The following is a 27,994-nucleotide window of genomic DNA, read 5'->3' as shown; positions in this document are numbered from 1 at the left end:
GAAACGAGGACGAGGTGAATGCGATATGAGATTTAAAAGCGGATGGGAATGAGGTCACTGTAAAAAAAACAAAAACCCAAAGGACGGGGTGGCCAAGAAAATAAATATAAAAGAGAGCGGGACCCAGTCTGCCGTTGTGGGGTGTTTTATTGCCCGTTAAATCACGACCTGCGATGGCCACAGGCGCTGCCGCTGCTGCTGCCGCGTCAATGTGATTGGCAGCGGATTGCTCCAGATCGCCTCCTCTCACTATCATCAACTCGCTCCTTCCTCAGCCCATAATTGGTCGCTTTGCAAAGCAAAGCAACGGAATAGTCATCTCCACCCACGGTGATTTGCTCCCCCCACCCACCACCCCCCCCCCCCCCACCCCCCCACCCACCACCACCCCCCACCCCCCCCCCCAAAAAAAAATACTTTGATATAAAAAGGTGTGTGTACAGTATATATAGTGTGGCAGACCTGGCGATCTGCTGAGCACTTGCAAGATGTTGCCAGTGATTGCCGCCGTCTGCTTGTGGCTGGCTCCAGGCGGCTCGGTGCTGGGGGCACCCTGCGAGCGGGTCAGGATCCCGATGTGCAGGGCAATGCCCTGGAATATCACCAGGATGCCCAACCATCTCCATCACAGCACGCAGGAAAATGCCATCCTCGCCATAGAACAGTACGAGGAACTAGTAGGGACCAACTGCAGCCCACTGCTCCGCTTCTTTCTCTGTGCCATGTACGCTCCGATCTGCACCCTTGAGTTCCTGCACGACCCCATCAAGCCCTGTAAGTCGGTTTGCCAGAGGGCAAAAGAGGGTTGCGAACCGATTATGAGAAAGTACAACCATAACTGGCCGGAGAGCCTGGCGTGCGACGACTTACCTGTGTACGATCGAGGCGTCTGCATCTCCCCCGAGGCAATTGTGACTGATTTACCCGAAGGTGAGGATTAGATTATTATTTTGGTTCAGTTAATCCGAGGGGTGTTTGAAGCGAGATACTGTGATTGGCACAGTATGAGGGGAGAAATCGTCCCGTCACAGAAAGAGACCATCACTTAATAACACGCAGGCAATGAGCCACGCTGTGTTTTAAAGCGAAAACTTCTTTCGACCCAGATTGCAGCCGTGCAAAATACAAATTAAATCGAGTGCATTCGATCCCATTCATACCATTTGGGTTTCATTCATTCATTCGATTCTCCCCCTCTTTCTCACGCTGCGGGGTTGTGCCGGTTATTTTCTGATCCATTTCTTTTAGGATCATCGTGTAGCCGCGACTTGCTTGAAACGATGTATGTTATTTGAAAGTAAGATCGGCGTGGCCCTGAGCTGGTTGGGAACTGCACGTATTGTTGCATTATTTATGCTATTATGCAAAAAAAAAAGAGAGTTTATTTTCTTAAAAGCTAACACGACCTTATGATCGTGCTCAAAAGTTCCAGATGCCAAGTGGACGGATTTCACACGCGATATGGTTGTGATGGAAGCATCTGACTGCAAGAGCTGGAATTCAGGTGAGCAGTGCAAGAAAGCAAGAGAGTACCTGTCTTTAGATGTTCCCTAAATGTCTCCTCGCCTCTTCCTTAGTCAATATCATTTCATATCATTTAATCTTGATGTCTGCCCGTTATCTGGGGAAGGTGCACACGATGTTGCTGCCTCTTTTTTCCTGTTTCGCACAAACAACCCCAAAAAGACGAACATGATTTTATCCACTGATCCTGCGATCAGCTTTCAATTGGCCTTTCATTATCTCCGTGAGAAAAACTCGGGCAACTTGATAGCAGAAGCTGGGAGATGGCAGAGTGGGAAATCGGACGTGGGTGGTGGTGGTGGTGGTGGTGGGGGATTGTAGCATAAGATATTGTCCAACGAGTAGGATGCGGTGGATGTAACATTTCAAAAGACACGGGATATCTGCTTCCGACTGAATACAAAGCAATCGAGATAGAAACATGTATCAAGACATGTATCAGTTACTGCGGGCGGAATCATGGAATAATGCCCAGACCTTGGTGAATCCACTCCCTCCTTTTATTCATTGTAATTTTAACGTGCATTGAACATCTTATTACTTCTTTTGTAATACGAAACTAAGTTGCATACATCTGGGAGCTCGGGTGAGTTGTATTCAGTGTGAATCGTTTTCTAATATTTGGTGATTGTTAATTGCCTTTTTGCAGTTTGTTTCATTTTGTCAGTGTTTAAAACTGCCATCGGTGGGAAATCATCTTTCCCTGGTTCCTTGAAAGAAAATGAGAAGGAAGTCGGTGCTGTTTTTTATGCCCCTTGCACTAGAATCTAAAGGTTTATCCTATATTTTGGCAGATCGTTGTAAATGCAAAACAACTAAGCCGATGTTGAAAACTTACTTGGAAAAAAAATACAACTATGGTAAGTGATAATGATTACCCAGTGTCATGTAATGTTTGATTGTCAAATTGAAGACACGTATGTTTGGTTAAAAAATTAAATGCTGAAAAAAAATGAAACTGTTGGCCTCTCTGTCTTATAAGAGTGACAAACGTTGTCTATTACAGTATAATACTCAACATTGGATGTGCAAACTAGAAATTTGACACCGCGTGGGCCTTTTCTGCACCAGGCTCCCAGTACCCAAGCAAAACAACTTTAAGATCTTTGTCCTGTCATTATCTCCTTTCTATGTTTGAATGGTCTGCGGCCCTATTCTTCTGCCTGTATCTTCCACTTATTTGTTCCTCACTCCTCCCATTCCATCATTTGATGGCCAAACCTTCAAGACACTAATCCCCTGCCCTCCAGAATTGTATTCCATAATCTCTTTGCCTTACTTTCTTTCTCCTTGTTTTCAAAAACGCTCCTCAAAACCCATCTTTTTGACCGTGCTTTCAGTGGACATCCTTAATATACATTTTTGGAGTTGAATTAGGTCCCAAACTAATAGAATAACATTTTCTGTCCTGGCTGTTAAGGTGCTCTGTGCTAGTTGTCGCGCTATATAAATGCAAGTTGTTGTTGGTGGTGTAAGTTCCTACATTGACATAATTTCAGGCGGTCTTTACCTCATTCCTCCCATTTGCAAATCTACAGTTGAAAATGGTTCTAAATTTGGCGCCTATATATAAGATTGTAATTATTTGACAACCTCGCTCAGAGAGATCACAAGGATCTGGATTGGGAGGAGTGATGGCGGGTATGGTAGGAGTTCGATGCAAAGCTCCTGCTACTCTGCTCAGGTGCCTTTACTACAACTTGAGTGAAAAAACATGTCTTAGATTTCCCCCTCTAGTGGTCAGGCACGTCACAAAAGTAGAGTCAAAAGTTATTTTGAATTACGCAGGCATAACGTATTCTACATTTGTAAAAAAAATGTCCTGGAAATTGTTTAGAGAAATCATAAAACAACGTTTATCATCAAAAAATCATGTAATAGCCTCTTTTCCAATTCCAGGCTTTATCTGAGTCCCAAAAGACAGCCATTACACATTTCTGCTGTAATCCTGCCTCGACTTTTCAAATTCTCGCCGGTCTGCTAAGTTCCACAAGCCACAAAATCCAGCTGATCCAAAACTCCGTCGCCCACATACTCACCCGTACTAAACTCCATACCCCTATCACACCAGTTCTAGCCAGACTACACTGGCTCCCCTTTCACAGAACGGATTCATTTCAAAATCCTCACACTCATTTTCAAAATCCTTTCATGCCCTGGCATCTCCCTATTTCTCCGACCTGCTTACTCCCCAACCCACTATCCGCTGCCTCCGCTTGACTGCCTCCGGCCTTCTGTATGTCCCTCGTGCCCTCTGTTCCACCATTAGTAACGTTTTCATGCACCGAAACTCTGGAACACTCTTCCTCTATCCGTCTGCCTTGCCCTTTCCTTTCCCATCTTCAGATCATGCCTGAACAGTTTCATCTTCAACCGTGCTTACGGTTACCTCCCCCCTCCCCCTGGCTCGGCATCGTGCTCTGCCACTGTCAAGCACACTGGGACGCTACCCTGTGTGAGAGGTGCTATATAAATGCAAGTTGTTATTGTTGTGGAGGCCTGAAAGTCACAGAGAAACATCCACTTGCACAAAGCGAAGAATTATACAGTATTTAAGCCCCCACTTTTAAACCATTCCTAAAGACTTAGAGTAATTATTGCCAAAAAGAATCCTCCTCTCCACCCACATACAATTAAAAAAAAGTATTTGTGTCTCTCTCAATGTAAAAAATCATCCACACCTCTCCCTTACCTGAGCACCACTCTCCTGCTTCCTATCACTTTCTCATCCCCAGATACTAATTTTTAAAAAAATGATAATAATAAGTTGGTCACTCAATCTAAAGGCGCTATATCAAATGCAAGGATTATTACTATCAGGAGATCTAACAAGAAACGCATGGTATCAGGCAATCAGGCAAACTAGCTCCACTGATATCAGCAATGTTTCTTGTAAACTGTTTACATGTGCACCATGCAGGACGTGGTACCAGCGCCTGTCATTTTTAAGAGCAATGCACATACAATTTACATTCAAAGAGCATCTTTCACATTGGGAGGCTGTCTCAAAGTCCTTAACAATAATAATAGTAATAATCCTTGCATTTGATATAGCACCTTATCACGTCTTCCAGATGTCTCAAAGAGTTTCACAGTGAACTAACTGACTGTATATTTTGTGGATGGAATGCGGCAGTCAATTACACACAGCAGAGTACCACAACCAGTCGTGGATTGAATGACCAAATTATTATTATTTAAAATTTTTTTTGAAGGGATTATTACCCTTGGAAAACCAATCCCCCAATCAACTAACAACTGGGTTCCTACTTACTGCTAAGCAGAAGCGAGTTAGGAAACTTCCCTAACGTTTTTCCCCTCCTGGGATTGAACCCAGGTCCTCTCGCTTGCGAGGCAAGTGCTCTAACCACTAAGCTACAGAACTGCACAACGCTGGTAAGGCACACGAACTGGGAGTGGGAGCCAAAGTGAATGGCAGCCAAGGGGGTGGGAGGGGAAAGGTGACTGAAAACTCGATAAAACAGGTACATTTTGAGATGTGTCTTGAATTAGGGGAGGGAGAGAGCAAGGTAGAATGGCTGGAAGCCTGCTTGCTGGTGATGGGGAGATTACGGAGAAACAGGCCAGTTATCGCTGAGTGAAGGGAATGGCTGGATCATTGCAACAGGTAGACGGGATAGGGAAAGAGAGGAGGAAATTAACAGGTAGTGAAGGAAAGGCAAAAAAGCACACAGAGAGGAACAAAAGACAGAGACTAATTCACAGACAAAATAGAGTTATTCTCGTTGTCAACAGTTTGTTTCTGGAGACGTTTATTACAGGTAAACTTCTTTACTATTACTCATCCTGGAATGGACCACTTCACCAGTATTAGATAATGCCAGCTGCAGATAAAGCAGTTTATTACTTTCACAGACATTTCTCAAGGTGAAATACACAATTGAAATCTTAAGAACAACAATATTACACCACCCAGCTGCTTCTCCTTTAACAGAAGGATGATAGGAATGCCTTTCTTTCTTCGAGAGGGCTTTAGACTTTACCCTCTTTTTAATCTTCACTTCAGTTATCCGGGCCAGAGTAAAAGATGTGAGCAGAAGTGGCTGCAATGAAATCACTAACGTGGTGGAGGTGAAGGAGACTCTTAAGTCATTGAGACCCATTCCACATGCTCATGTGGCCCTTGTCACAAACTCCTCATGTTCGTGCCCACAGCTTCCACTCAACCAGGAGCTGCTCATCATGTGCTATGAGCTCCACTCACGGTAAGTACTGCGTCACTTTTTCATCTCGCTTCACACTCATTTAATTCAGCAGGTTTGACAGCCAGCACTAAATTAACATCTTTGGAACTGACTCTTTGAGGTCTTTGCTAGCAGGTGGGTTCCTAATTCAAGTACAAACCTCAGTCAGTCTAAAGAACTAAGATGTGGTCATTAGATGCACATTTCTGCCTGGTTCATATGGTGAAACACTTAGCTCCGAGTCAAAAGGTTGTGGGTACAAGCCCCTTAACGGGACTTGGAACTGACATGTCCAGTATCACATTGCTGGAGGTGTTGTTCTTCGTATGAAATGTTAAGCCAAGGCCCGTCTGCCTGTTCAGTAGATGCTAAAGAATTTATGGCACTGTTTGAAAAGAGAAGGAAGTTTCTCCTGTTGTCCTGTCAAAGAATCTCTCAAAAGAAATGGTCATTTACTTTATGGCTGTTTGTGGGACATTGCTATGTGAAAATTAGCCTCTGTGTTTGCCTATAAAATACAGTCATTACAGTTTCCAGTATATCTTGTGAAGTGCTTTGAAATGACCTACCAACATGAAAGGCACTATATCAAATGTAAGGATTATTATTAATAATAATAACTATGGATCCCTTTGATACAATTGTAGAGGTTTTGATTCTATGGGCAGAATAACATTAGAAGGTGCTGCAAAATAATGGTATGACAGGAATTAAGACATGTACTTGCATGCAGTGGTATGCTTATTTTGCCTTTAAACTTAATCTTGATTCAGTACTTCAAATCATGAGTCACTGCAGAGGATATTTAACTTTGAAGCTTTTTTTTTAACGTTCGTAAATAACTTATAAATTTGGTTTCAAAGTAAAGGAATTTGCCAAATTGTGGATCCTCTGAAAGGCTAGAGAATAAATCTAGCTCCAGGTGGAATTCCTCCTCATTTGTCTGATAATTCAGTGCTGTGCTGGGAGCACTGTCAGAGGTGCAGTGCTTTGAATGAGTTATTAAAACATCTGATAAAAACATGGGGTCAACTTCCACATGTATGCGGATGACACCTAACTCTACCGCTTTGCCTCCACCTTGACTCCAGGACAACTGCTATCCTGACTGAATGTCTGTCAGACATCAAGTCCTGGATGAGAGCTAACTTTCTTCAGTTGAACGTCAACAAGACCGAGGCTCTCCTGATTGGCTCCCGTCAGCGCCTCCTCACCTCAGGCTCTGACAGCATCACCATCCATGGTTGCACACTCTGCCTTGCTAAGCCAGTCCGGAACTTTGGGGTCTTGTTTGACCTTCTACTATCTTCTCTACCCCACATATGTGCCATGACCCGCTCTGCCTTCTCCCACCTCCGCAATGTCATCCGGCTCTGCCACTGTCTCATGCCGCAGGCTGCCGAAACCCTCATACATGCCTTCTCGGCCTTCCCAACTCTTCCCTCCACAGGCTGCAGATCATCCAGAACTCTGCAGTCTTGGTCCTCTCCCGCACTAGGCTCTGCGACTCTATCACCTCCATCCTTGCCTAACTCCACTGGCTTCCCATCACACTTAGGATACAATTCAAGATCCTGGTCATCACCTTCAAAGTCCTCCACCGTTTTGCTCCCCCTACCTCTGCGAACTCCTAACCCCCTACCATCCTGCTCACTCCCTCCGCTCAGTGGGCTCCGGCCTGCTTCAGGTCCCCCGCGTCGCTCCCCCACCATTGGCAGGCAGACCTTCCACCACTCTGCCCCCACCCTCTGGAATTCCATCCTGCAATCCCTCTGTCTCACCCTGTCCCTTGCCACCTTCCAGACCCATCTCAAGACCCTCTTCTTTCCCCCTTTTTTCGATCTCCCTGTTTCCCTCCCTGCCCTCCACCCTCACCGGCCCCCTGCTCGGGTCCCTAACTCTGTCTGTCCAGCGCCTTGGGACATCCTCCCGACGTGAAAGGCTTTTTACAAATGTAATTTTGTTGTTGTTTTTGTTGATACTGATGTGTCTCAGCTGGCTCAATTAATTCCAAGTTCCTCCATGGGCTTTAAGACCCATGGAGGAACTTGGAACCCATTTCATCTATGATGATACTCCAGTGCAGTGCTGGGAGTGTGCTGCATTGTTAGAGGTCTGTCCTTTGGATGGGATATTAAACTGAGGCTCCATCTGTCTGTCCAGGTGGACATTCAAGATCCCTTGATATGTTTGTGAAAGTATCTATCCACTGAACAGCAAATAAAGTTAAAAGATACCATCAGATGGGTTCAAGCAATAATTCTTCAATATTAAATCCTTGGAACAGGTTTAGTAGAGCAATGGTTCGTTTGGAGCTGGATCCGTTAACACTTAGAAGTGATTCAGACAAAGGATAGACATTCTGTCATAAGTGAATAATACCAAAAACATGTACTGGTTGTCTGGGTTTATACACTGTGCTTTTAAATACTTTGGAATTTGTATTTAACCTATTAACCTTAGACAAACGGATCATCTATTTAGTGAAATTAAATTAAAACCAGTGGTTAATTTAGGTTGGAGCAGCTTGCTTTTATTAGAGTGGGTTTTCAGTTGATTCAATGCTATTTGCATAACATTGTTGTGACTTTATTTTTCCTTTGTAAAAATATTTGAAGCATGTTGAAAAATGCTTGCTGCATAATAGATCCCGGACTGGAGGTGATAATTTGTGAACATGATGAAGACAGTACTTAAATAATATTTTAACATTCTTTACTTTTGTCACAATATGTGTTAGCCTGGCTCAGTTGGAAGCACTCTCACTTCTGAGTCAGAAAGTTCTGGGTTCAAGCCCCCATTGAGACTTGAACTCATATGATGACTAAGATGACACTCCAATGCAGTGCTGGGGTGTGTTGGATTGTCGGAGATGTGAAACTGAATTTCCATCTGCCTGTTCAGGTAGATGTTAAAGATCCCATGGCTGTATTCGAAAAGAGAAGGGAGTTTCTGCTGGTGTCCTGGCCAATAATCCCCCAAAATAAAATTGGTCACTCACTCTTTTATTTGTTAAACATTGCTGAGTGTAACTGGCTGCCGCATTTTGCTAAAAAAAGACAGTCAATTTACTTTACAGCTTATTCTGTGAAGAGCTTTGCGATATCTCAACGATGTGATTAGGTTTTCTGTGGTTTTATTTTTTGGTCAGCCAGGTGTCTGACACATGGAGAAACCCATCACCTGCTTAAGAGTATCCAAACCAAGCTGAGATTTCCTTGCATCCCACCTACACATGGAAATTCCAGAGATAGATTTTTGGAATGGAATGCTTAGTCCCTCCACTCTCTGGAGGAATGCATCCAACTTACCTAATTCTGGAAAGTATTAGGTACAGGTTAGTAAGAGCCAAGCCTTGGGGACCACAAAGTGTGCATTAGGGTACTGCTGGAGTCTAACCAGCTAAAACCACCTAACTTGCCATTGATATTGCTGTCCGGCAAGCTTTCCCACTGCTTGTCCAACTAGGACCGCTCTACCCATTAGGGCTTTGGCTTGCAGGATGAACAGGAGCTGAGTGCGATGACTGCCTATCCCCAGTGACTGGTCTGCCCTTCCAGGTCCTGCCGATGAGCCATCAGCAGTGCCCTGGAATACTGTGGACCTGCCTGGTTCAGGAACTGGACTACCAAGACCACCACAGAGGGCTGTCTCAATTCCGAGCCAGTTCAGCTCCAAGGAGACCCCGCTTATTTGACAGGTGCTATATCAAATGCAAGTACAGTATTATTATTATTGCCTAACCCTCTACCTCTCTGTCTCACTCCTAAACGATAACCAAAAAGTCATGATAACTACCCTACTATCTAAAAAGAACAAAAACATCATCATTTCTTAAAGACTTATTCGACATTGTAATGGTATCACAACTATTTGGTCACCCTGTATATCTCTACTCCATTAACTACGGTTATCTCTGAGTCAGAGGTTTGTGAGTTAAAGCCAAATGTCAGGACTTTGAGCTCATAGTCTAGTGCCAGGATGTGTTGCATTGTCGGAGGTACCGCCCTTCAACTGAGACATTAAATCGAGGTGTCATCTGCCTGTTCAGTTGGCATTAAAAATTCCATGGTACTATTTGCAAAGAGAAGGGAGTTTCTCCCAATGTCCTGGCTAAAATTGGTCATTCACTTCATGGTTGAAGGACATTGCTGTGCACAAATTAGCTGCCATATTCGCATACAAACTACATAGTCACTACACGTTATAGTGAGTCCTGTGAAGTGCTTTGAGGCTACCTCCTGACCTGAAAAGTTCTATATCAGATGCAAGGATTATTACTGTTATAAATCCAATGAAAATCCTGTTGAAGTGCAAGGCTCTATATCAAATGTAAGGCTTTTTATTACATAATAATTCAATTATTGAAGTATAATATCCATTCACTGTTGTGTGCAATGCTACAATATGATATATTTTGGTCAAATCAATTTTATTGCACACAGTTTCATAACTGATCATTTTTTGAAAGAAAATAGACCTTGAGTTCAAAGAAAAAGCTTATTTGTGTAAATACAACCATATTTGAGACTGCTGTGGTATATAATACAGTCTGATGAGCAAGTACAGTCAAATCCATATATATTTGATAAAGATATTGTAAACAAAAAACACATTATTTTCATGTTCCAATTTCCTCCAGACTAAGACCGTTATTTATGAAACATTTGCTTCACTTTTAAAATAATAATAATTCTTACATTTGATATAGCGCCTTCTCACATCTTCAAGATGTTTCAAAGCTCTTCACAGAATACACTATAAAGTAAATTGACTATATATTTTGTGTGCGAAAATGCACTTTTTGGCTTTTTGTTAGAAACAGTTGTGTTTTGTTCAACAGAAATGTTGTAATTGGCCATTTATGGAAAAATGTCAGGAAAACCACATCTGAGGAGATCAGCAAAAATTTTGTAACAAAGAATCCTAGTCAGGTTTGGATGAGACACAGTTGGGTCAGAAAACTCAAGTTCTATGAAAGCAGACAGTTCAGATAGGATAGGCAAAATAACACTCAGACTCACATTTCAACCTAAATGGCACAATTTCCCACAAGAAAGGGAAACCAAAAAACACTTGATTTGAACTGTGCTCACTTGTATAACTGAAGGTGGTAACTGATGACTTGAATCTTGGTTCAAATTTAAAAGGCTAAAGTGAATTGAATAACTAAAATGTGTTGAATACTTTTAATACTGATGACATTCCTAATAATAACCTTTGCATTTGATACATGTACTTCTGTGGATAAACAAGTTTCAATTAATTACATTTAATGTGAATAAATTTCATTCTGATTTTCACCTTTAAAAGTAAATGTTTTTCTGCAGTAGCTATTGCAGTATTGATTTATTGTGCAGCCTTTATAGGTGCATTTGATTTCACATCAGTTCTAGTTTGCATGAAAGAATAGTTTGAAAACATTCGCATCTATTGCTTTGGGGCGGGGGAGGGGGGCAGGAGGTGAAGTTCAAGTTATACCCAACAGTTCTGAGGTATCAGTTCCATTGAAATAGCACAGAATAATAGTTGTTCTATATTACCGGTGTAGTATCATATCTTGTATATAACAATGCTTAAGCAACCAAATATCACTTCCTTGTTATTTGTCTGTTTATGGAACATTGCTGTGCAACAGATTGGTTGCCATATTCACCTAACAAATAAACAGTCACTTCTCTCTAAGGTAAAATCCTGTTATCAATGCAAGCTATGTAGATTTAGTTGGTTGAACGTTACTAGTGCCTCCAGGTAGTGTGTATTCTATTCCAAATACAGGGAAATTTCCATATTTTGGTTGCATACATAAGTGGAACTCTCAATCTGGTTTGGATACTTTTGAGTCGGACACCCAGTTGATCAAAAAAATCTTAACATTATATAAGGAAAATAAAAGTGCAAGGAGGATCTTTACTTTCAGCTGAAAAATTCTCATTGTTTTTACATTTTCAGTTGCAGGGATAATGATCCAATCTTGATGGATATAGTTTCAGAGCAAAGGTTCAGATGAGGGCTATAAATGACTTGACCTTGACTCTTCTTACACAGTGTATAGTTTGTTTCCAGTTGCCTTCTATTTTGACATAAGCTTAATGACTATAGGCTGACTAGACTGTATTCATCACAGGATTTTGTAGCACCTGGATCAGTTTAAGCAAGAATGGTAGCATTCATTAGGATCTAGATTAAGACATAACCGATCAATTTTAATGTGGCTAAATGGAAGGTAATGCAAACTGGATCAGGAACTATGAAGCATTGGCATGCAATGATTTGGTGTCCATAGTTAAGGGGGAAAAGGAAAATAAGGTTTGATTATTGCATTGGAGAAGCTAAGGGCAGTTGGGTTTGTTTTTATGACTCACATAAGATATATAATGGGACTTACAGTATCCAAAGAATAAACGCTAGACTGATTCACTCAGTGCTTATATATTTATGCTTATGTATTTGGTAGAGCATCTTACATTTAAAAGGAAGTTGAAAATCTTAAGACAAGAGGAACTAAGATGATTCTGTAGTATAGAATTCTGGGTTAAAAAGACAGACTCAAACAAGCAAATAACTGAACATGTTTTGATTGGTGAAACGATGAAAGGAGGACATCATTTAGGTATTTAAAATGATGAGGAGTGTAGTACAACAGGTTATTTAACTTAAGATGTGCTTGCAATATGAGAACAGAACTGTTGAGTCTCAAAGAAGACTAGGAGCTATTTTTCACCAGAGTACTAGATGTGTGGAATAGGTTTCCAACCAAAACACTGAATGGTATGTACAGAGATCTTTTGAAAACAGCTGGATAAATATTTGTTTCAAGACATTATTAGAGCTTATGAAGATGACTATGAGCACAAGTATGGCTCTAGTGTAAGTGGAATCATGAATGAGTCATCTATTAAATTCAATGGATCAGAGTTGAAATAATGTGAGCTAGGGTAGTTTAATACCTTGCATTTTCTTTGATTACTTTTGTGAATTGAAGATAGTTCAGAAATTTTACCTGTTTGGAGACTTTACATATTTATTAGTGGCTGTCTTTTGGTTATTGATTTTGTGGTGTCCATGACAAGCAATGCTATCCAAAGTCTACACACCAGATGTGCTTAATGTTTCACACATCCCTTTCTCATTCCATAGTTTCCATGCCATCTTTCAGAGTGAAGTTATTAATTTAATGCCAATCTATGACCAGTGTTCTGTGGGGTGGTCGATGCCCACTCGGAACTGTGTTGAGATCCCCCCAAGCTTATTTTAGACAGAAATCATACAGCTAGAGGCAGAAAAAACTTTCATATCTTTGATCTGGGTTACCCAGATCCCAGAGGTAGTCAATATTTCTTTTAACGTGTAATTAATTTGAATCACATGTATATTGAAATGAGAATGGTAGAGAATGAAGAGAAGGCAGCATTACAAGAAATTGAGATCTGCATTGCCAGAGGTGTTCTCTTTCTGTTGAGACACTAAACTGAGCTCTGCCTGTTCAACTAGATGTTATACAAGAGGGATTTGAATGAAGGAAAGTATTTAGCTCTTTTGATGTCATACTTCCATAATACCAACCCTACGCTCTTTTCAATACCATCATCAAGGTGTTTCTGAAATTAGCTCATTGTATCATTCTCTTTGGTAACCTGTTCCAGTTGTTTGTTACCTTCCAATGAGCAAATGAAACTACTCAAAAAGAGAAGGGAGTTTCTGCTTACTTTCTGACCAACTATCTTTCAGATCGATTAGTCATCCATGTTTTTTGGAATCTTGTTAGCAAGATGGTTGCCAATGTTACCTACTAAAACAGTCACTACACTTAAAATCAGCTCCTCTGATTGATAGCTTCAATTTTACACTTAAACAAGACAGGGTCTATAATCCAGTTCTGTGATTGGATCTTTTGAACATAAAACCATCACTACTTTGATGCGAAACTACTAAAAGGCAAATAATGCCAACAAATTCAATAACGGGTATATGAGAGATAGAGTGGTGCATGATAATTTACTGTTATCTTTCATTTGTATATAATTTGGGACCACAGTGATCTTTTCTGGTATGATCTTATGTTTCTATAAAGATATAATTAGAGGTTTCATGGCTAGTTTATAGGGTATCTAAGATTTATGTAAATTGTATTTCAAGTCAAAACACACAAGGTTGCGTAATGGAGGAGAAGCAAATGTAATAACTAATAACTTCCTTCCAAACAGGTAACTTACTCACTGACATAATGTAAACAGAGAAGAGTGTGCAGTTTTTAGATTACAATGATATATATTAAAACAGAAATACACTATGTAAATTAGAATTAGGACTGGCTGTAACTGGCTGTTATAAGTATCGTGTGCCAGACAGGCAGCCACCATGTTGTTTCAGCAGGTGACAGGAAGTACTTGTGCAAAAGTATAAAAAGGCAAAGCTGGAGTCTGCATCACAGTTTCAGTTGCCTGGTTGAACAGTAAATTTAAAGCCGTCGGTTCCTTCGTGATATAAATAAACCTTGGAACTATTTCAAGACCTGACGTTCCTTATTTGTGTGATGATTTATTTCAAGTCATACAAAACAATGTGAATAATATTTCCTATTCCTAGCTATCACTAAAGTAATGAGTTCAGCTTGCTCCAGTCATGATGTTCAAAGGCAAATCTTCATGTCCGATCTGCTCAACTATAAGTTGATTTTCATGAAGAGATTTGATAAACGTTTGTTGCATTTTACTAGGCACCACTGTTTTTCTTCTGTTTCACGGGGATTGAAGCAGTAATGGCAACATTGTACAATGGCAGTAATCTGTAACATAATGCAGCATAGATATTATGTTTCTCGACTCCATCAAACTGGAAGAGTGAGATTGCGAATCTGTACTATTGAAAAATGTGCAACTAGCATAAGTTCACATAAGGGATTTGCAAGAAGAATACCCATTTGATTTAATCTTTCGAGAATCCCACCCTGCAATCTTTCCATTCTGACATTAGCTCTGTCCTCCCTCTACCATCCTCCTTGGTACCCCGTTCCAGCTGTTAATTACCTTCTGTGTAAAGAAATACTTCCGGGTGTCTGTCCAAAACTTGCCCTTCACGTCCTTGAACCTGTGCCCTCTTCTGCTGCTGCCTTGGCGTATCTGATTATTCCATGAATGCGTGTGAGACTTTTACTGTTTAGCTGCTTGATGATATACTGTCGTGAAACAGGAGCAGACTGATGGCTGAATGATTCTGAAACGACTTATGGCATCAACCGATTAGTGGCAGTGTGTGTTATTGACCTTTTACTCATACAAACGGGCCATTCAAATAACTCATGTAAACCTGCAGCACTTTTACTACTTGTGGGCAGACACGCTTGTTGCACACTGTGACCAATAAGCCTGTTAATATTTATTCAGTGTTTTATTTCCTTTTTCTAAAGATGTGTGGATTATTTTATGAAGTGAGCACAATTGCATGGAGGCAGAGCAAACAAAATGCAAATATCTATGATATCCATGATTTCAGCATGAAATTATACTGACGGGATGTATTACTTCCTTCTAACATACTCAGAGATACAAGTTGCCAATTTTATTTATTCAATACTCACTTCAAGGGCAATGCATGGAGAATGGGTGACAAAATTAATGTGGTAGGTTTTCTGTAGTTCTTAAAAGTTACAGAAAATAAGATTAATAATGCTTGCATTTAATATAGCGCCTTACCTTATCTTCAAGATGTCTCAAAGTGCTTCACAGACTATACTGTAAAATATAGTGACTGTATATATTTTGTGGGAGATTCAAAATTAAGAATATATTTAAGAGGTTGGCCAAATTTGGACACTTTGAAATGCTATGTTAATAAAATACATCTAAACCCAGTTGGAATTTCTCCCCAGTTGGGCCAAATGTCTGACTTGCAAACAGACAAGCAGTTACACTGCATGATGAAGCTGCTTTATATTGCATAGCTGGAGAGCCAAATTGTGAAGGTGCTGACACATTGAGTTCTGCTTTATAATGACAACTGTCCCCTTCTGTTTTTGTCGTTCCTTGCATGTGTGCAACTTAGCACATTATCATGTAAATCCTGCAATCATGTCGTACACTTCACGCATGACAGATATTCATTTTTCCTCTTAATTTGCCCTGACAGAAGTAACAGTAGGGGAAACCAGCAAATGTACTTCCATATCTGTCCTTTGCCCTGAAATACACAAATATTATTTAATTAATGGCTACTGGGGGGTGGGGCGGGGAATATTGCAAGGGCTCTCTTACATGCACAAACTGTGTGACATCTGTTACACAATGTATTGATCTGGCATCAACCTTCACTATCAAGCCTTCCACATGAACAAAGGATGCTTGAGTGAGGCCTGGATATTGACCAGAATCTATGCAATTGTACTTCAGCAGAATGGAAGTGAGTCAAACAAAATGGGAAGTTGGTCTGGTGTCAAGCCTGTAGCAGGTAATCATACCAACCTACGGGACCTCTGCTCCTGAAGTAGATTGTGCTGAAGCAGAGTTCCCATGGGTCAGCGTGATGGACTTATGGATACTGAGAGGATACCCCATTAGCATGACTCGAATTCCTCAACAAGGAATCCTGTTTGAAATCCCACATAAATTCCATTCTTACTCTGAATTGCAATGACATGGCAGAAATTGGATGGAATCTCCTTACAAATGTTCTCCACTCCTCACCTCCTGAAGTTGTTTGAGTCATTTCCAAGTCTGCTGGGTACAAATGGTCCTGGAGGGTGACAGGTTCTCGACAGGACCTAATTCAAGTGTCCTTTGTTCATGTGGAAGGCTTGACAATGAAGAGTGGCAGACTATTTGATGGCAGGACATTATAGCCAAGTCTGATGCTACCCTCCCCTGACAGGCTTGCATCACTGGATAACAATCATTGAGAGCGAACCTGATTGTTTTTCCCCTCCTAATTTGTGAAACCTGGGCCTTTTATAATAATGCTTGCAATTGATACAGTGCTTTATCGCAAAGGCATCTCAAAGCGCTTCACAGAATACACTGTAAAGTGAATTGACAGTATATTTTGTGGGCGAAACGTGGCTGCCAATTGCGCACAGCAGTGTTCCACAAACAGTCTTGAGTGACCAAATTTTTATTATTTATTTATTATTATTAAGACACTCTTGCCCATGTATTTCATCTATTCAATGAAATTGAACTAAAACCAATGTTTAAGTTATGTTGAAGCAGCTTGCTTTTATTAAAGTGGATTTTCAGTTGACTCAGACTATTTGCATAACATTCTTGTGACTTTATTTTTCCTTTGTGGAAATATACATTTGAAGCATGTTGAAAAACGCTTGCTGCATAATAGATCTGGGACTGGAGGTGATAATTAGTGAACACGATGAAGACAGTGCTTCAATAATATTTTAAGATTCTTTACTTTTGTCTCAATATCTGTTAGCTTGGCTCAGTTGGAAGTAGTGTCGCCGCTGAGTCAGAAAGTTCTGGGTTCAAGCCACCATCCAGACTGGAACTCATTTAGTTATAATAATCTTTGCATTTTGTTATAGTGCTTTATCATGTTTAGGAGACATCTCAAAGCTCTTCACAAAATATACTGTAAAGTGAATTGACTGTCTGTTGTGTGGGCGAAACATTGTTGTGCACTATTACCATCCAGTTCTACCTTCAACCAGTAATTGAACTTGGGAACTTTCTACACTGTGTGGCTTAGCTGCCCCTGAGTTATTGAGAAATTTATTTTTACATGCACCAGACAGCCAAAATGACTGGGTTTATATATCCTGATGGGTCAACTCAGGTTTTTACTCTTTTCAATTGAATAAGATTAACCTATGTCTAAAATGTTATTCATTGGGGAAGGGGAGAGATGGAAAAGTAGATGACAGGTATTCCTGGGATTCCACTGGGTTCCCACAAGATATACCTGGCAAAGCCAGGCAGCTCCACAGTTATTAAAGCTGCCAGTTTGGCTCACCAATTAGTCATGATAGTGTAGACATGTCCTCAACTCTGTGAGCTAAACCCCTAATCGACTCATTTGACTATGATGTGTGAAGGTAGTTGCAGAATATATTTAACAATTAATTGACAATTGAATGGAATGTCCAATTGTGCACATTGCATTACTGATGGTGGTTCATTTATGCCAAAAAATCCTTCACCTCCATAAACCACATTGTGTAAAGTTGTTTAATAATAATCCTTGCATTTGGGTGACATCTTTGAGATGTCTCAAAGCACTTCACAGAATATAGTGTAAAGTGAATTGACTATATATTGTTTGGGCGAAATACAGCAGCCAATTGTGCACAGCAGTGTGCCACAAACAGTCTTGGATTGAGTGACCAAATTATTATTATTCATTTATTATTATTAAGACACTCTTGCACACATTTGTGCCAATCCAATTTTAGCTTTATTTGGCCTATTTTCCTCAGAGAATTTCATTATTTGTGCTTTTGCGCCAACCCAAGTCCCTAAGTTTAGTTCATTATTAGAGTAACAAGTAAACTTGGCATTGTCCTTAGCTTCTTTCTTGTTTAGATATTTTTAGATATAAATTTGGCCTCAATTTCTTTCCCGCAAGAGCCCCTAGCCTTAACCTTGGTCGAGCTTTCATTCCTGACTTTGACTTCGACTCTGCAATTGACCCAATCACAGCTGCATAAATGCTCCAACTACCTTTGGTCTTTTTTGGTGTCAGCTCAAGCACCATTTACAATCCTGACTAACTTCCAGACTCCCAGGCAATCGGCTGAGCACTGACAACTCTCTTTGTTCTATACTTGCCCTTAGGGGATCATTATTCCTGCTTTATTAACAACTGTACTAATTCAGAGGGACAGCTAATTGAGAGAGATTCATGGCCCTGATTAATTGATCCATTGAGTAATCAAAACAATTGTCGCTGTCTTCTCTACCTAGAGTATCTTCTGTTTTCATTGATTAACTAACAAGTTGATGAAGTATATTGTTTGCTTGTTATTTTATATTAAAATTAATAATAATCCAAAGCATGTATAGTAGCAAGTAAATAAAAGCCAGAGCCCCAAAATACTTTTTAAATTATTTTGAATTGATAAAGCGCTTTTTCATGTCAGAATGATGTCTCAAAGCGCTTCACAGGATATATTGTGAAGTGCAGTGACTGAATATTTTGTAAACAAATTGTGCAGCTAATTTGCACGCAGCAATGTCCCACAAACAACCATAGAATGAGTAACCTCTTTTTTTTCGGTGGGGGGGGGGGGAATTGTTGGAGAGAACACTTCTCTTTTCAAATAGTGCCATAGGATCTTTAACTTCCACCTAAACAGACAAACAGGATGTCTGTTCAATGTCTCATCTGAAGGACGGCACCTCCAAAAATACAGTACACCCCCAGCACTGCATTAGAATGCAAGACCCCTAGACTAGGTGGGTTCCAAGTCCTGATATGGGGCTGGAACCTACAACCTTCTGATCAGATGTGAGAATGCTATCAATTGAGATAGGCTGACATTCCACCCAATGCCACCCCCAATAGAACTATTCCAAGTATAGAGAGAGAAATCTGTAATTTTTAGTTTTGTAAATTGTTAAGTCCTGGAATGGCCTCTGGGATCCTTTTTTGTCCATTCCAACATTGATTTGCCGAGGAGCTGTGAAATCCTTGTTGTCCCCAATCAAAGAATATGATCAGCCAGTTGATCCTCAGGCTGATTGGAAAAGACTTAATTGTGAACAAGATTAAATAAAACAGGAGATAAAAATAAATGCAGGAAAGAAGAGGTGTGCGTGCAACAGATAGAAACAGAAATGTATAAAAAATGGCGCAGAAGGAAGCCATTTGGCCCATTGGCAGTCGGCACAGAGCAAGGAGACCAATTCAATCCCACTCTCTGGCTTATCTCTATACTCCTTCAGTCCCTCTCTTTCAAATACTTGTCCATTTCCCTCTTGAAAACTACAATGGAATCTGCCTCCACCACCCTACTTGGCATGGTTCCACACCTCAACTACTCTCTGAGTGAAAAAATCCACCTAAATTCTCCTTTCGCTGTTTTTGTGGCTATCTTATAACTGTATCCCAAGTCACCGACACCCCTATCAATGGAAATAACTTTTCCCTAATTACCCTGTCCAAACCCCTCATAACGTCGTACACCTCAATCCGCCCTCAACCTTCTCTGCTCCAATGGAAACAGGCCCAGCTTCTCCAATCTCTCCTCATAACTGTAGTCCTTCATCCCTGGAATTATTTTCGTAAACCTCCTCTGCAGCTCCTTTAAGGCCTTAATATCTAAGGCCAATATTATCTGGATATTGGAGTTAACAAGAGAAGCAGATTCAGAGGAGGAATCCCTGTGTTGTATTAATAATTGGGATCAATTTAGCAATACTGAATCCTACCATTCATTCTCACACAAAGTCCAGACTGATGTGAGCTGGTGGAGGTGACTGCAGAGGGAGGTGTAGCCATAATCCTGCACATATTGTGGTCATGCACTGTCTCTGGCCATCATGGACAGACATCATAAAAGTCAATGAGTCTGCAACTGGTCTTACCCTTCTCCTGCACCCAAATCAATGCACACTTGGCCTACTGCCACCTAGGCAAGGAACCCCTGCCATCTGCAATCTTACAGACACTTTTTCTTTTCGTTGCAAGAAAGTGCAACCACAGTAAAAAATCATTTCACCCCTTCCCCCCAAAAAGAAACCTGCAGACCTTTGGGACATAGATCTGACTGCACATTGTTTTGGGGCATTCTACCAATATGAAAGGCACTCTATGCATACAATTTGTTGTTGACATCTACTGTACCGACTGTGCCTAGAGCAGGAGAAAAACAAAGAGGTGCACATCACTTTCTGCAGACTTTCTCTACTTTACTCAACCTCCTCCCTCCCTTTTCAGGAGTCTACACCTATTGCCCGCAGTGATAAATAAGAACACGTGGATGCAGTCAAACAATGAGAAAGGGCATTGCTCAAATGGCTACAGAGCTACATTCCATTCTGTATACACATGGATGTCAGTTAACTTGATGGACACTTCCATCTGCTGTAGCAATAAAATCAAAGGCATTTCCTGATATTGAATGAAAATCAACAATTCATCTTTTCCCCTTGAATTTTCTCCAAGATTTTCCAAGCTCATGTGTTAGCTATTAGATTTATTTTTGCAGCATTTAAACTTCCAAACAATTATGAAGCTGTCAGCTGCGACAAGGTTTGACAAGACTTGAGCCAGCATAAAACCTAAAAATGCGACTATCGGAAGAAATGTATGTGGATCCACAAAGTTAAATGTATGTCCAAATTGAGACAGAATATACTACAAAAAGCTGTATAGCAGATAAACTAAGTCACATAGGACAAAATAAATGAAAACATTTGGCCAGAAAGAATGATCACAAAACACTTGCACTTTCCAGACAAATCAGCCTGCAACTCCTTCAAAGTCTTCCTCATCCAGTGAGTGTTGTACACAAAGAGCAGCCCTTGCAAAAGCACAGTTCAGAACATTTTTCTGTGTCTGTTTATTAATGGTATAGCATTTAGTAAACTCTTGATCATCACATGCAGATGTTTCTTTCTGTGTGTTTATCATTTTCTATTTCTATATTTTGTAAGTGGATTAATTAGCTTTACTTCACTGCCTATCAGGGACAGTTGTTTTATATTTGTATACTTGCAGTTCAGGAGTAGTTTGTGGTCAATTTACACAAAGAAGAAATTCATTCATGACTCCACTGGTGGTCCATCTTGACCCAATTGCAGCCAAAAAGCACTAACCAATGCAGAGGAGGAAAGAAATGAAGAGAAACCGCTTTCTGAAGGGAATAATCCACACTTCCTAATGAAATAGCTCAACGGGATCAGCCTTCTGACTGTCACTTGATCCTGTGCAGAGCTTTCTCTAGAGAACCTTATGCAGTATTGTCTGCAACAACAGACCACAAGACAATTGGCATCCTTTGACACTGCATTACATTTCTTGACAGTACAAATTCAAGTTGCTTAAGTGGACATGATAGGGCAGATGATCTTTTTAATCTCACTAAAGTCACACTCAGACCAAAATCAGTGGTCTTTTTCTTTGCAGCTTCAGTGTAGATACAGTAATTACAGGTGATAACATTAATGGGTGTCATTCTGGCTTAGTTGATAGCACTATTGCTTCTGACTTCGAAGGTTATGGATTCAAGCACCACAGTGTTACTTTGAACTCATACAATCTGGGCTGACTTTCCAATGACGTGTTGCGGGGTTGCTACATTGTTGGAGGTACTGTCCTTCAAATGAGACATTAAGCTGAGGTCCCATATGTCTGTTTGCGTGGACATTGAAGATCCTGGTACTATTCAAAAAACATAGGTGGTTTCTCATGGTGTTCTGGCCAACAATGCCCCAGATAAAATTGGTCATTTACTTTAAAGCTGTATATGGTACATTGCAATGCACAGATTGCCTGTTGCATTCATCTACAAAATACACAGACACTACACTTTACAGTAAATCCTGTAAAGTGCTTTGAGACGTCCTTCTGACCTGAAGTGGTCTATAACAAGAGCAAAGAATTATTATTATTATTTAGAACTCCCTTGATTCTGCTCAGCATCTATCCACAGAGGTTTTGGTTGCTGGTTCTATTGTTAGTGACAATCCAATGAACCACTCTGAGACTCCTCAGTGAGAGATTCGCTCAAAGTTTATGTAGAAAGTATTCTGTAATTATCCTAAAAGGAAATCATGTTAAAATATTATACATCTTTTTTTATTCACCTGGAACCATTTTTATAGTTATAAGAACTCTAAGATAAACACTACCTGCTTTGCTAACATATACCCATTGAAATTTTACCTAACCTTAGCATAGGTGTGTGGATAATAAACAACAGGTATACTCCTGTAAACATTTATGACGTAACTGTAACTGGAAAGCCTAGTCTGACATGTTTCTTTATCATTTTCTTCCCAGACTAATGCTCTTTGAAGGATGCGTTGTTGAAAAATGGAAAGAGCTATGGGTTAAACGATTGAAGGTAAGATTCATATGGAACAAAGATTTGATGAGGAAATAAAAATAGGAAACACATGTACTTTATGGGTGAAGTAGAACTTGCCAAAGTGGAAGCTGAAAGAGATCTAGCGGTGTTAGTTGACTCCTTGTTCACCATGTTAAAATGATGAAAGGCAACACTGAGTTGAGTTCAGATCCTCAGATGTCATACTGAAGCAATATAGTGCTCTGATCAGACTGTACCAAGAGTTCTGTTTACAGTTCTGGGAGCTGCCCACACCTTAGATGCAGTGCAGAACAACAAAGATGATCCCCAGTGTTAGGTGAATGAGCTATGAGCAATTAGTCAAGCTGGAGCTCTTAAGTTTTGAGAGAAAACAACTCAAGCTGGATCTTACAAATGGGATTGAAAAAGTAACAATAGTTTAGGATGCAGCAAGACAGCAGAAAAACGGGAAAAACAAAAGGCAAAAACTGCAGATGCTGGAAACCTGAAATAGAAACAGAAGTCGCTGAGAATACTCAGCAAGTCAGGCAGCATCTATGGAGAGAAGAAAGTGAGTTAAAGTTTCAGGTCAATGACCTATTGTCAATTCTAAAGGGCCATGCAATGGTCATTGCCGCTCGGTAGCTACTGGAAACAAGGCCTTGATTTGGATCGGACTGTCTGGACTGGTGGGAATGTTCGGTGGATCACTTCCGGCCCGCAGACCATAGGTTGGCCACCACTGCTTTACCCAGAGGATAATTAACAAGTGCAACAGGTTGCCAGGAAGGGACCAGTACACTGGATGCATTTAAAGAATGGCTTGTTGTTGCTTGATATCTGCTAAGGATCCTATGTGAAAGGAGCTTGTTGGTCTCAGTTCAATTCTTAATACACATAGGCTCAAAGAACAAAATTCCCCTTATTTTAGCACTGTGACTACACTTAGCTTATACTTTACTTTTTCCAATGCAAATTGCATCAAATAATAGCAAAATGTGTAATGAAAATTAGGCTCGAGGCTTGTGAGCCTGAAGCTGTATATGCTGTAAACCAACTGCCGAGACCACCTCAAGGAGATGATTTTCCCGGGATATCTAATTGCACCGCTGTAGTACAAATGGAAAAATGTTGTCATTTCTCAGCAATAATATCCATGAACAAAACAATAAGAAAAACTGTATTGCAGTGAGGTGTTTCTAAGGTTTGAAGAGGGTGTTTTTGTTCCACATGTTTTTGGCAAGTTGTTATGTGGAAAAAAAGAGTTTTCAGAGAAACTGAGCAATGCACTTGCATGACTCCTCAACGCATCTGTTAGCTGTCATTCCGTGCAGATCTAGTTTGTGACCTTTAAATGTGATATTTATTTATGTGCTATATTTTCACAGACAGATTGACTGCCAACATTGTTTCAATCAACTGCTGACTTTCTTTAAGTAACTGGCATTTTTTTTGTATTTCTAATTTTAGAGACTGACTGTTGTGTAGAATATGTCTGACTGACGTCTGACTTTTACTTGTTTTTAGCTATTGTTTAGCTGCTAAATACTGCTGAGCCTCTTTTAAAAACACAAAACGACCTGTTTTCCAATGCTGGGAGGATGATTCAAAGCACTTCACAGGATTTACTGTAAAGTGGAGTGACTATGTATTTTTATAGGGGAATGCCACAGCCACTTTGCACACAGTAATGTCCCACAAACAGTCATGAAGTGAATTGTTAGCCAGGCCACAGGGAGAAACCCTCTTCATTTTTGAATAGTGCTAAGGGATCTTTTACACTCACCTAAACAGGCAGACGGGACCTCGGTTTAATGTCTCATCTGAAGGATGGCAACTCCGACACCTCCCCCCATCACCCCACATACACTGTTTTAGAATGTCAGCCTATACTATAGGAGATCCGAGCCCTGACATGGAGACTGGACACATTCTACTGTAGTCTTTTTTTATTTTCACAACACAAAGTAGACTGAGGAATGTGAGACATTCCTGACCTATAAGCCCATTATTTTTGTGCTATTGCTTTCACATGCACTTTGGAACTTAACAGCTTCAGAAAGATTTGTAGCCATTATTTGGTTTGTTATAGCTGTAAGAGCAGTCAATACTTAATCTCACTGATTCAGTTCATGTTCAATACTCTGTACTCCCAGGGGAATAATAATTGTCAATTTTATTACCACCGTGAACTTAAATCATGGTTATAAATGGTAATGTAATAGAAAACTAATGTGCAGCGACTAGATTGTAACAATGGTATCATTTCTGAATTTAAAACGAATACTTTCTATCCATAGTTACTTTCCCTAATCAAGGTGAATAAAGTAGTCGAGGACAGTAGGGGAGTAGTGGAAGCGACAGCGGATAAAATAAAATAAATACTAATTTATAAAGGTCTGGCTGGATTGAAGCATTGAGGATTAAAACACTCAGGAAACTGTCCTTACACTGACAGTCAGATTGGCAAATCATCAACAACAACTTGCATTCATATAGTGCCCTTCACGCGGGGTAGTGTCTTGGAGTGCTGAGAAACGTAATGTTATTAAATATAGATATTGTAAAAAAAATCATTCTGTGGAAGTGAGTTCTTAACTTTATTCTGATCTGCAGTCCAAGATAAAATTATAAATGATTTGACATTAGCCCAGAACCTCCCATACATATCCATTGTATATTCAGAGAGGCATTATTTGCCCTAATTGAATACAAAATCTGTACTTCAAAAATCTGGATGTACAACCATTGGCCGGCAGGTCTTCAGCCTCTATCTGCCCACCACCCTCTGGAACTCCATTCCACAGTCTTTCCACCTTGCCCCCTCCTTCAAGACCAGTCTCAAGACCCTCCTCTTCAACCGTGCCTTCAGTCATCCTCCTACCCCTACCCTCCCCACCCTCCACCCCTCCTGATCCCAACCACCAACTCGGGTGCGAATTCCTGATTGTCCAGCACTTTGGGATGTCTCCTGACGTGAAAGGCACTATACAAATGTAATTTGTTGTTGGTATTACAACACAGGTTTCCATTGCGCTAACTGGTAATTGGCATATGATGAGCGTCTGCTAACCAATGACAAATTATGTTTCTCTTCTCACGCACTAGCAGAGAATGTTCTAATAATCCTTTCAAAACAAAATTGCTCAAAATATGTATTTTTCCATCACTGTTGAGCAGCATATTATTTTTTTTAAAACAATTTTTGTCATATTCCACCAAAGCCTATGAGTGGCCTGGGTTTCACCCAGCTTTCCAGTCAATGTTACATACTTGTGGACACGGTCTGGACTTCATTCAAACTGCTGGTAGCCTTAATTATTTCCATCCTCCCAGTGGTCGTGGCTGACTGCAGAAGGAAACAAGTACGGTATTTGTATTTTTATAGTGCCCACATGGTTAAAACGTTTCAGTAAATGATTACTGTCAAGTGTAGTGACTATTTTTGTTGACTGTAGCGATTTGATCACACAATGTTCTTTGAAATCAACCAAAGGCATCTGTTGCGATTACTGTAGCCCAGAAGAAGTTCCCAATTGAAAAACTTGAAATCCTTTTCAAGAAATCTCTTATGGAATACCACAAACTGGAACACATGTAATGTTTTTGCAATACACTGACATTATTCTGTTGTGAATTTCAGCAAATAAAGTAACAGTTTACCAAAGTTCAATGATGACATGACTGTTTTAAAGCCAACTCTTTTATGCAGCGTTTTCTTATTGATATATATTTTTAAATTCGCCCACAAAATATACAGTCAATCATCTTTACCGTACACCCTGTGAAGCCCATTGAGATGGCTCAAAGGTACTATAAAAATGCAAGGACTATTATTATCATATTATTATTTATTTAGCGCTGGGAACAAAGACTGGAGCAACAACAACAAGTGGAGAACATGCAAGAAAGGAATGTGGGACGCAGTGAGCGCAGTGGTACCCCCAAGTCAAGCTCAAAGAAGACCAAGCCAGCTCCCCCCAACCCCAGGAAACCCACCAAAAATAAAAACAAGGAAAAGAAAGCAAAGAAGTTGTGAACTGGGAAGTTTCTGCAACTACGGATTGTCCCTTATGATGGAGGTCACGTCCTGGCTTCAGCGGCATGCCACAATTTCCACATCATTCTCTCATTTCCAGCCTGGTCCTTATTGCACTATTGCATTTCCAAAATGTCTGTGTAGCGTCACCAACTCTCAGAAGCCCTTGCATTGTCATATCCAGGCTCTGCTCACCACAGTCATTGGCTTGCACTACAAAGTGGTGGCCATTTCCTTTCTATGTCTTCATCTGTCTAACTTGTAACATTTCAAAGCAAACAAATACATGGCATTGATCACCTCCTGTCTAACCCATGCTGCTAAGCATTCGGACATGTGTGCTACTGATGTGGTTGTTTTGCTGTACTGTGTGTGTTGGAAAAAGTACTTTGCAAGTAAATCTGATGGGAATTATGTACTCTCACATCACTGATTATTATACTACAACAAAATAAAATATATACATTACTTATTTAAATATACTGAGTGAAATGTTCCTCAGGTCACTAAGTGTAGCTATGCTGCCAATCCACACTAGTTGTGAACCCACATTTGCATTGTGGTTAGACTTAGAAACCTGAGGATTTCCCACCCTAGCCCAATTTTTAAAAAATAATACCGGTGTAATATATAAGACTGGTATATTTTCAGACTGACGTCTGTTTTCATTTTTTTATATATTATAATCTTTTTGTAGTTTTGAAAAGCCCAAGCACAAAAAAAGGTTTCATTTCTTCAGGAGAACATTTTCTCAAATGCCTTTGAACTGAAAAATGTATTTTAAATAATGGAAATATTGGTGCATTGCACGATGTGAAACATGCTGTATCTACGTGTGCATCTAATTTTCAACCCATTGCTAAAACAAGATGCAATTGTTATAAACAGAAACATAAGGATTATATGAAAGCCTCAATAAATTCTGAGGTGAAAACAACATATGAAAATGATGAGTAAGCAATCCCTAAGAAATGAATCCTTAATTGTGGATGGTTTTATTGGCAGGAAATAATGTTTTGCTTGGTTGAACTGCTGGAACAGCTCTTCAAAAGTTATGTAGAATATCTGCTTGTGATCTGAACAGTGGATTATGAAAACATTTTTTGGCATAAATTTTTGTATTAAAATAATTTCTGAGTTTAGTCTATCTCACATAAGTGCAGCATTCCTTCATCTTTTAAATTCCTGGAACACAACATTCCTCTGTACAGAAATAAGAAATAAACTTTAATGGCAGATTTAACCTTT

At 40.1% G+C, this 27,994-nt stretch overlaps 1 protein-coding gene across 1 annotated transcript; it reads left to right on the top strand.

The window, feature by feature from the left end:
• Positions 1-478: 478 nt before the first annotated feature.
• Positions 479-27,994, top strand: LOC103183405 (secreted frizzled-related protein 4). The gene is made up of 6 exons (XM_007900871.2): positions 479-930; positions 1,427-1,504; positions 2,319-2,384; positions 5,552-5,750; positions 22,680-22,743; positions 26,567-27,994. Exons 1-6 carry the CDS (start codon positions 489-491, stop codon positions 26,744-26,746), a joined length of 1,029 nt encoding a protein of 342 aa, XP_007899062.1. The 5' UTR covers positions 479-488; the 3' UTR covers positions 26,747-27,994.

The sequence above is a fragment of the Callorhinchus milii genome, unplaced genomic scaffold, assembly GCF_018977255.1.
Source record: "Callorhinchus milii isolate IMCB2004 unplaced genomic scaffold, IMCB_Cmil_1.0 Scaffold2, whole genome shotgun sequence".
In the NCBI taxonomy this organism is placed as follows: domain Eukaryota; kingdom Metazoa; phylum Chordata; class Chondrichthyes; order Chimaeriformes; family Callorhinchidae; genus Callorhinchus; species Callorhinchus milii.
This window is presented reverse-complemented; position numbering and strand designations above follow the sequence as displayed.